Source organism: Dreissena polymorpha, chromosome 16 (assembly GCF_020536995.1).
Source record: "Dreissena polymorpha isolate Duluth1 chromosome 16, UMN_Dpol_1.0, whole genome shotgun sequence".
Classification (NCBI taxonomy): domain Eukaryota; kingdom Metazoa; phylum Mollusca; class Bivalvia; order Myida; family Dreissenidae; genus Dreissena; species Dreissena polymorpha.
The window spans coordinates 11,196,935-11,208,336 of NC_068370.1; the positions used below are offsets into that span (position 1 = coordinate 11,196,935).

Below are 11,402 nucleotides of genomic sequence, written 5' to 3' on the forward strand. Positions count from 1 at the left end.
AATCGATCGTATTATATGATATGAAATTCAACATCATCGCTGACAGTGTATACCGACAATAGAACTCATTAATTATTTTTAAGTACATGTAATAGCGGTAATATATGATGGACTAAGGAAAAAGTATTAAAACACCCCAAACAAGTACCGAACTGTCAACTCATGTGTCAAATGAAGAAGGTCGCAAGACTACTTTTAAAACAAATGTCTTGCGCCGCGATTGGTTTGTAGACAAGGTTTGTATTTAAAATAATATTACAATTATGACAACAAAATATGATTATGAAAACGTTATGTGTGTTATGTGAATTGGAAAATGCATCATTGAGGCCATTTCGTCAGCGCACAGTAATAATAATATAAAAAAGACTTGTTATGAAATGACCTATATAATAATATTTAATCATCATGTCTCTGTGTCTGAAATAGTTAGTCTTGGATTCGATAACAATACAATAAGACAAGTAAGGGTATTTATCATATTGTATGATACTTTTTAAACAAAACGTGAAGGCAGACCAAGAAATGCAAATTTAAAGATTTTGCAGGATTCAAACCATTATTATTTCATTATAAGTCTTCAACGCTATATATTTATGTATCGGTGTTGTTGAGAATGGTTGTGTTATAAGAACATGACCACCGGACTTTTCTTTACAGTTAAACAAACCTTATAGAAGAATGATAGAGCTTTATCGGACATTTCAGATCGTCACTATCGCGTAAACAATAAATAAAAAAAACATTTCCGCGCGTAAAACACAATACGCCGTTACCTTCAACCGGTAAATTGCGATGGTTTATGAGAACGTATTGCAATTTGCATATTGAGCATTTACACAACGAAAGCAAGTGATATTCGCGTATAATGTACCTGTTACATGACTCCGAATTAATTATTTTTTGTTGAGAACGCCAATGCTCTTACAAGTAAATACGATTAATCAAGATAAATATGCATAGCATGGTGCGATATTAATTTGTCAAACCTCTTCAAAACCATTAAAACGAATGCATATACGGCATAACTGATGTTTAAAGAGCGAATATTATTCTTAGATAAGTTATTCATCTTGATAAAACGGTTGTTTTTGTGTAAACGGTATAGAAAATCAATTTAAAGCGACACAAGAATGGTGCATTGGTCGGGTGAAAACAAAAATCCTAACTACAGTATACGCCGGTTCAATTCCCCGATTGCACATTTCTGAAGTCTATATAGAGTGTCCCACAAAATTTGACCAGTTCTGGTAAGGCCTTAACAAATTGATAATTCTGCAACCATATTACATAGTCTGACAGTTATTGCAGATCAGTTGTGGGTTCTGTTTTGGAAATGTTATGATTTTGCTTGAGCTTTAAATATTATTCCCCTTTCCTCTTTTAGGTTTGGGATCAGATCGATCGAAAACGGCTGAAAGTGTTAATGGTCCGAGAACATGTCGTCCCCTATATGTAAATCGCAGTGTATCTATCTGTCTGAAATGTTCGTACGGTTCTGCCATAAAGTATTCTTGTTAACATCATCTATTCCATTGATTGATGTGAACGGCCAGATCTGATTTTCTTCTGAAATATCATTTGTATTTCAATGTTGTGTAAAATAATGCGTTAACATATGATTTTCACGTCCCTTTGTGGATGTGCTCTTATTTCCCCCAGAATACCTAACATGTTCTTTCACATTGCAACTGTTTAATCGGTGTAACCCTTGTTCTGCACAGTGGACGATAAAAGCGCTCGCGAGCTGCATTGGCTGGTCTACGGTATGAGGTCATGAGATGCAGCGAGTAGCCATACCCACTCTCGCCGATGAATAATCCAGCGTGATGAATTTAAAGAACTATAAATATAAAGTTCACTAATTGTATTGCTATGAATCTTAATTGGATATTTAAATGAATTTTTAGATTAACATCTTGTTACAGATAAAATTATTTCCCCTTGTTCATCAGAGAGCACTGGCTGATTGTTATGTAAATAAATTGATGCACATTCAACATTTACCTATATTGTAACTGTACATTGTTTTCGCTTGTTTTTGTGAAATGTCAGAAAAGCTACCATTCTCAAACTGATTTTTGAGTTGCAGTTCGCCGAATCATGACATACTGCGTCCGCAATCGCCAACTTGCATTGAATCAGGTTATCTTATAGCGTGTATCATACACAGCCATTTTACATGTAACGTGCATAACATGGTTTCAACATGTTATATTTAATAAACTAAATACGACATATTTTTACATTTTAAAATGTGAAAAAACCTGCAAATTAGCACTTGTTTGGAATAAATAAATGTATTAAGTTTAGATGGATTGTGATTGATTCAGGTTTATGCATTATATTGAATGTAAGTGGTGTCTTATGTCAGAAGTTGTGTTACATGCTGATGTGTTTAAACTTGATAAAATTAATTCAATATAATAGTTTTATTATTGATTGCAAATGCAATTAATACGTGTATGATATAATAAAATATTATTACTTGCGTTAAGTATTGTTATTAACTAACGAATAAAGTGAATCAAAACGATGCACTTTACCATATTCTACAGCATTTGTCACACAAAAACATTTCGTATGCAACTCGATCAAAACAAGGATATATGTACATTTGGATCCGGGTGTACCCCTTTTTCTTTTTAACGGGGTGTATACTACAAAGAAGTTTAATAATTTATAGTGCCTCGTTTTTAAATAAATAAGTATCAAATAGCTTCGGAAATGCTATTCTTTTCGTCACAGTTCAATTAACATGCGTGTTTACTAATTCAAGATATTTTCGTGAGTTTTTGCGGGTATAGCGTCATTCGAGGTCCGCTTACCGGAGACGACGCACGTTGTGGTTTTTATATATTTGTAACAGTAATTATTATACTCATTTTTAGTTTTAAAATATTAGTATTATTTAAGCGAAGAGGCTGCGTCAAGACGTTATCAAGAAGGTTTTCTCCAACAACAGCGACTTCCGGTCGTCCTCGGGACAGTGCTTCGCTTGCCGCATCACAGGACACGTGGTAAGAAACTGCCTATACGTCAAATGAGGCTTCGTCCCACAACAGCCCACTTCTAGCCGGTCCAGTAACACAAAAACTACAGCGCAGACCGCCACTTCAGACGTCAGCGAAAGCACAAAGTTATAGAGATGAGTATAATGATTTTGTATTTTTGAATATTCATGACCGGGCAAAAATACAAAACCTTGTTTTAATCGAGTTGCAATACGAAATGTTTTTGTGTGACAAATGCTGTTCTCAGAAATTGCAGGTGGTCAGAATCAAACAGCACATCCAGAACCACCAACAAAACCACACTGCTGGCGCTCACTGCCTGCTTGAAATTAAATGCTCTTAAATCAACCCTTGAAAAAATGGATTCCATCTCAGAGGATGATAGAAATAGTACATGCCTTACATTTTGGTGTCAATGATTTACTAGAAAGGAATTGTAGACACCCTTCAATATTCTTTACGTTATAGGAGCAACGAGAAGGAAAACTTTTGTCATCACCAAAAACAGAAGCGGCAGCAGTCTTAAAGGTGAACTGTCGATTTTATCACGAAAAATGCATTTTTATAAATATGTATATTCTAAAACGAGTGGAATCATCAAGAGCTATGGAAAAAAATGTTACGATACTAAAAAACGATGTTTTTGTTTTCCGTAAACCGCCCGGGTATTTCCGCCACCTATTTTGGTTGTGACGTCACAGGCACTCAACGCGCATGAATCGGAAACTCGTCCATTGTTATTACGAATCAAAGCGTGAACACTTCGCGCTTAATGTCAAATTTGACGCTCAATAGATCTATCACGTTAGCATAATACAATTCTTTTACACAAGTTTTATTGAAATCGTGTGTTTTTTTTCTGTATTTTTTGCATGACAATCGTTATTCGATATGGTTCAGTGTGTTGCTTTCGGGTGCAAAGAACGTGAGGAAAAGGGAAAGAAGGTTTTTTCCGTTTTTCGAAGGATGATGTTACTTGTAAGAAATGGATAAAGGCAGTGAATTCCAGGAGAGTAATCGATGGGGGACTGGTTGATTTCAAACCGAGTAAGGCATCTAGATTGTGCTTGAAACATTTTGACGACAGTTTTTTTTTCATCCTCCAAGTGTTATGGCTAGTGTTGGAATGGAGTTAAAGGGGTTATGGAGGTTTCGGTAAATGACAAGTTCGGTAAATTGATTTATATAGTAAAAGCCGTGGAGGTTTCGGTAAATTTATTTTATAGAGGAGGTATACCTACAACGAGGTGTTAATGACACCTATTATTGGCTTACAATAACATTAGGGGCATTTATTTGCAAACTGTGGATTAATTTTGATGTACATTAATTGAGTTGTTTGGCACTAATTAAATTATCTGTTTAAATGTACGGACTTGATTTTATCAAATTAGAGATGTTTGCAAAGTGTTATTATTAATTATCCAGGCTTGCAACCTATTAATATTCTAATCGATGGAGGTAAATTATATATTAAGGTCATGATCGTTTTGTATTTTATATATGTTTTTAAACAATTAGTTGATAAAAACCTTAATTAAAGCGTGTTAGTTAAAAAAATATAATAATGTGGCTCTTACAAGAGGTGGCCTCCACGTGGCAAGAGCTGGGCAACATATTCATTATGTTGGCAAACTACCTCAGGTTTGTATAATGATTAAGTTTCGGTGGTTTAAAATACTAAGATTAAATATGTTTGTTTCGTATATAAATAAATTTCTCGCTTCTTTTTCCTACAATCAGTTCAGCACATAAGGTATTATTCTTAAAATAATATAGACATATATGTTTAGATCGTGAACATGCTTTAACACTGGTGGCCGAGTTTATGGTTGAAATGTAACATTAAATTGAATAGTGTCGTACATGTATCTCATTTGTATTAGAAATGTAATTAAATTAAATCAGCATGCGGAAAATCTGAATGATAATAATGTGTCGTATTAATATTGTAGTGTGTCAAAAATGTATCTAATTAATATGTGATTACTCCCTCATTTTTTTTAAATGACATGAAATATTCAAATATATATTGTATCCAAGGTTTAGTTGTTGCTTATTTATAATATATGGTAAATAAAACGGATTACAAAGTAAATCAGTTATTATTTTTTTATTGAACCGATTTGTTTAGGCAAAAAATGATATCAGTTATTTTGGCCGTAAAACCCATTGTTCCAGTACAGTAGCCAGGTGCTGTGTATTAATTTGTTAAGATAATGATCATCACAGCAGCTTGCTGTTACACAGTGTATTCATTCGGCTGGCGTTGTGTTAGATGTCATTTTTATCAGTTTTTAATTATGTGTATCTCTTCGCTTAACTCAACGTTCAATGGCACGCGCACTAAACATAATTATAAAACATAACGCGTATCATTATATTACTTTTTATTAATTACTTACACGTATTAAATTTTATATATTGTTTTTTCTTGTGTTTTTCTCAACCAGAAAGAAATAATAAAACATATAAATAAATATAAAATTCAACATGAACTCATTTTTATTAAATCATATCTTACAAGAAACTTTTTAAAATAGCATTAAACTTAATTGAAGAGCTTACATTGATTCCGCCATAAATCATTATTTCTTTTTACTATTATGTTACTATTATGTTATTTAAATAAAAGCACCATTTTAAAAAACAAACAACAGTATTTCGTTATTTAAATCGTAAAATTAACCAAAAATTTCCTAACAGAATTCGTTTTTCAGAGGTAGCTCATTCATTTCCTTAATTCTTTACCATAGCATAGCATTAATTACTCAACTCAAAATTAATCCACAGTTTGCAAATAAATGCCCCTAATGTTATTGTAAGCCTATAATAGGTGTCATTAACACCTCGTTGTAGGTATACCTCCTCATTAAAATCAATTTACCGAAACCTCCACGGCTTTTACTATATAAATCAATTTACCGAACTTGTCATTTACCGAAACCTCCAGCACCCAGTTAAAGCTCAAGCTCAAAGCTGGTGCAATTCCAACGATATTTCCGGAAACAGAGGCATACAATGCTTCAAAGAAAGCTCCACTAAATCCCAACGACCTTGGACCAGGGAAGCACAACCGAGCGAAGTATGGCGCCTATTCTAATAGGAACCAGAAACCGGTAATTATGTTTATGTCAGCATATTATTACAAATGATTTCAAGACATTTGTATTAAAAAATGCGTTGACATCTGGTTAGAAAATAATGCACAATAGTCTCCGATGCAAGTTTATTTCAAATACTGGTCAGGCTAATACAAAGGAGAGGAAGCTGTACTGTAGAAATATTGTTTGACCTATAGACTATAGTATTCTCACACATTGTTTTGTCAAACATTTGAATCCGCAAACAACTTATAAGTATTTCTTCACAGTATTAACCATGCATTATATTTAAATAAATTATATTTTATCAATAACATAAAGATGGTCTTATAAGCGCAGTGGTTGATATGTGTCCTTCTCAGCTAGGTGACCTGAGCTCAAGGCCATTTCCTGTATATTGTTGAGTAATGTCAGTGCTGTTGATGGTCAACATACAGGATGGATTAGGTTTTTCTGGATAATGAGCCTTCCACTCAGAACACATCCGCAAAAAATGGAAATCTTTCTGTACCAAGTAGCTAGAAAATGCTGCTTATATGATAATTCCAATTTCATCCACACTTTAAAAGTCTAGTCAGTTTATAAGGAATGATGGGGCACACATGGGTTCGATCATGTACAGGCTCAGCCTTATGCCCAGTATGGATATGCCTAATTATTTTACCTTTTAATATATATTTTTCAAAATTTTCTTATATTTTGTATGCATGTATGAATTAATGGCTTAGTGACAAACAATTAATTAAAACACTTCTCTTATTAATAAGGAAAAATAGGTTAATCAGTGGAACAGCTTTAAAACTGACAAAAACATTCCATTTGATAAATAAATAAGACTAGCTAACTCACCAAAAATATTCAAAGTATAAAAATAATATTGGGCTTATTTCAATTACATTTCCATAAGATAAGAAAGTATGAGAGAATCAAAGTACTGGTAAAACAATAATTATTATGTAAACTTTCTTATACTGATATATTGAACAAAATAAAAAAGTACTGTCTATTACACAGATGATTAAAAGACATTGTAAAAGTAAATTAGAATAGTATTAATAAAAATATTAATAGTATTTACTAACACATTTCAGCATGCTGTATTGAATTATTCAGATAAAAATGTAAATTGAGAAGGGTTTTGTGCATGGACTGTAATTATTTGTACAATTTATTATTTCTTAAACAATGAACAGCTTGGCATTTCTCTGAAATAATATTCTCTAGATTCAATTAAATATAACAAAGCACATGATTGCTTCTTAGTTTCTTAAGTTTCAAGAATGTCCATGGTTACCAGTCAAATTGACACCAGTTACCAGTGTTGTGTATTAATCCATACAGAACTGCCATCAGTGTCTTGGAGTTTATGGCTATTTAGTTGTTGAATAGCGCCTTATCTTTGGATATATCACAAGATTATGGTAGAACACAGTATGGTTTCAAGATAAAGATTATTCCTAGCCCAATTAAATCAACAAACAATCATAAAATGTATTACTATCAGACCAGTGCCCTAGCTTAGCTAACCAAGGGGTGCAGTTCCAAGTCCCACCCAAGGTCTCACTATGCCCTACACCATGCTCTTGTGTGGATTTTATCATATGATTATAAAGGAAGTTGTATAATTTATCAATAAATTAATTTAAATGTTCAAACTGAAACTAGTTTTATTTATAATAGAAATTGTGTTTTCAATTAACAATCATGTTATTAGAAATATTTACTTAGTAATTATAATGAAACACATGCTTTTATATTAAAATTATGCAAATGAGATAATATGGCTTTGTGCACTGAAGAGCTCTTTTAAGAATTAGCACCCTTCAATTTCAAAATCCGAAAAGGAAACTGATCAGACTATCCCCACTTGCACTAAAAGGCTAATGATTGCAATATATCTGTCGCGTTCTGAGAAAACTAGGCATAATGCCTGTGCGTAAAGTTTCGTCCCATATTAGCCTGTACAGTCCGCACAGGCTAATTAGGGACAACACTTTCCGTCTTAACAAGATTTTCAGTAAGAAGGGACTCCCTTTAAACAAAAAATACCATTCCAGCGGAAAGTGTCGTCCCTGATTAGTCTGTGTGGACTGCACAGGCTTATCTGGGACACCACTTTACGCACCTGCATTATGCCCAGTTTCTCAGAGTGCGACACATACTATTTCAAAGTTCAATAGCATAGTTTGGCTTATATTAAGTGATATAAACATTTGTGTCATTCTGTCATTATTCTGTGTGAATTTATAAAAAGTAACATGACAATTATTTGTAGGACCCATATTCATCATGTGTGGAAGAGCCAGATGTCTGTGAAGAAATGTCTTGTGAACAGTCGCCTGTTCGGATCAGTGATCCTGAATCACATTTTGATAATGTGTATTCGCAGTCATCACAGACATCTGAGGTTCGTAATAATGTCAATTAATAATTAGTTTGTTTAACAATCTCCAAACAATGTCAATTATTAAGTGTGTTTAATTATTTCCAAACAGCCTGATTTTTATGTGATAGGAGTTACATATTTACATTGGCTTGAAAAAAAATCCTCAATTCTTGTGATATAGTTTTAATTCTTTATTTTCTGTTTCTATACATGGGGAAACTTTCTATTTTTTATGCTCCCAAAGGGTTGCATATAGTTTTTGAACTGGCCATCAGTTCATCCGTCTGTCAGTCTGTTAGTCTGTTCGAAAACTTTACAATTGGTCATAACTTTAGCAATATTGAAGATAGCAACTTGATAATTGGCATGCATGTGTATCTTACGGAGCTGCACATTATGAGTGGTGAAAGGTCAAGGTCAAGGCTATCCTTCAAGGTCAAATGTCAAATATATGCTTCAAAGTGGCGCAGCTGGGGGCATTGTGTTTTTCTGAAAAATGCAAAATGTTCATCATTTCAGACTGTTGTATTTTGGCCAACAGAACATATGGGGTTCACTGTCAAACCACAGGGAAAGGACAAAAGTGTTAGGGCCTCTGTTGTGTGTCTCAGTTCATATTGCAATTCATTCCAATAATGTTACTTTTAAATTGCAGACTACATCTTGCTGCTTTGCATTCCGTGGCAAATGCAAACTGCAAGCAGGCTGAGACCAGACAGGGGGAAAAAAGATACAGACTCTCCTATCCTAAGTACAAGGCTGGACACCATGTGGTTAAAGCAGTTAAAGAGAATTGCACTTATGGTAATGTATTCATAATGAATTTTATTGTATAAATAATAACCACAGATAGCAATATTGAATTATCTTGTTGAAGAATTTTGTTTTTGCACATAAAAAAATACATTACCGCTTACAGAAATCACCTGAACTTGTCCAATATGTTGAAACAAAATTTAGAAATTATGATTCTAAAATCTGGTGATTATTCTGAATGTAAAACAACATTAAATGTATTTGCATTTTGAACTTGTTGAGTTTTTAGAATAAGCTTGATACAAGTCTCTTTTTCTGAACAGATAGTGAAATTATCTAAGATATCAAAATAAATACATGAGTTTACATGCAATCTTTTATCAAAATGTTTGGTTTCTTAAAGCAATAGATTTCTGTAATACATGGTTGAAGACAACAATACAAAAAACATTCATTGTTTATTATTCTCTAATAAGAAGGAACAATTTATCAATAATTATAATTTATTTTAATATAACTTTCAGACTATGTTGATGAACTAATGGCAGGGCTGCTTAGGATGAAAGGAGTACAAGAGCGATGCCAATGCAAGGGCTGCCTCTGGCAACATTCTGTTTTCACCGCCACCCCTGTCTTCATCTGCAAACAGAATCCTGAAGTCAGAGGCTGTGCAGAACCATCGTTCGCGATTTAATTAGCGAACAGGGATGGAAATTAGTGGTTGCCCGTTTTGTTGTATAGTTATCTATTACTTTTAAAGAAAGTATTGGTTACACATGACACTACATGTACATAGTACTGGGCGCGTTAAGGCTTACGATGGGAAACCAAAAAACTATAGATGGTTGTCCATGTGGGAAACCAACTGTAAAATGTTAGTTTTCATCCCTGGCGAGCAAAATCCAATGTATGAGTCGTACGGAAATCTCTGGCGAATGGCTGCCACAGCGCTTGACGGAAGAGGTCGTCGGTCCTTCTTGCTCAGACGGTGCCAAATCCAAGGAGCCAGTCTTCTATATGCAATGTATCTGTATACTCTGAAGTTATAAATGTATAAGGATACCATTATGATAAATATTAGTATGTTTAGTAAAACAAAGGTACTTTTCAACCTGACAATTACACAAGCCATGCTGTAGCAGATTCTTACTTAAGTTTACAGTTTAACAAACTTATTCAGCTTGAATATAATATTATATAATATATATTTTACTGAAAATATGTCAGAAATCAGATTTTGTAAGCAACTTCACATCATGTTGTAGCAGGTTGTTATTGTAGTGTACGTATGAAAAAATTAAACAGCTTGTATTTATATTTTTATTTCAAATGTTGAAAAATAATAATGAACTGTCATTTGTAAGTAACCAAAAATCATTGTGTAGCAAATTGATACTTCATTTTACAATTAGATAACACAGTCATCTTGTATACACGCGTATTTTAATGTTGTCTTTTTTATGTTATTTTTATTATTTGTATCAAAACATATTTACAGTATGAAATACAAATGACAAGTTCACACAAAACATTGTGTTATTTAATGTCTACAGTGTATTTTCTTTACAAACTGTCCTGGTTTCATAAACATTTTTAATAATTAATGACAACTTACTCATGTATTGGTTCTTCATCACCGATGGGACCATTTACATCAAGGAACTCATAAAACGAAACTTCAATGACATCTGGATGGGGACAGTTAGCTTTGAAGCCTGTATGCTCAGTTATGCACTTTACCCCTGCCTCGTCCATCCTTTCCATCAGCTCTGGGTATTCTGTGCAGCATTTGCACTCAATCTGCACACGATATGGTGTGCAACATGAACATGCACATCTGAAAATAAAACAAATACGTCGAATTGCAATACAAACATTCCTATCTAATCAGAACAGGCTCAAGTATCCGTTCTAATTTATAATAATTAGATCATACAACCTAGTCATATTCAACAAGCTTGTACTGTAGAATAACAATCAAAGAATAATTTTATTTAGTTTTTTGCCGACACCTGCATGTAACAAAATTATATATTTACCAATCCGTATTCCCAACACGATGGTCGTCTTGGGCATCGGCAAAAGTTTCCTCGCTGTCCGAGTCAGAATCAGAAAAATCTGATTGACTGTCACTAAATTCTG

At 33.5% G+C, this 11,402-nt stretch overlaps 1 protein-coding gene across 2 annotated transcripts; it reads left to right on the plus strand.

Annotated features, from left to right (window-relative positions):
* The first annotated feature begins 6,225 nt into the window (after positions 1-6,225).
* Positions 6,226-10,524, plus strand: LOC127862970 (uncharacterized). Of its 2 annotated transcripts, XM_052402248.1 has the most exons (4): positions 6,226-6,291; positions 8,394-8,525; positions 9,160-9,308; positions 9,785-10,524. In XM_052402248.1, exons 2-4 carry the CDS (start codon positions 8,425-8,427, stop codon positions 9,952-9,954), a joined length of 420 nt encoding a protein of 139 aa, XP_052258208.1. In that variant the 5' UTR covers positions 6,226-6,291; positions 8,394-8,424; the 3' UTR covers positions 9,955-10,524. The 2 variants fall into 2 exon arrangements, with proteins under 2 accessions (XP_052258208.1, XP_052258207.1); XM_052402247.1 differs by lacking the exon at positions 6,226-6,291 and having other exon boundaries at positions 8,348-8,525.
* Positions 10,525-11,402: the final 878 nt, after the last annotated feature.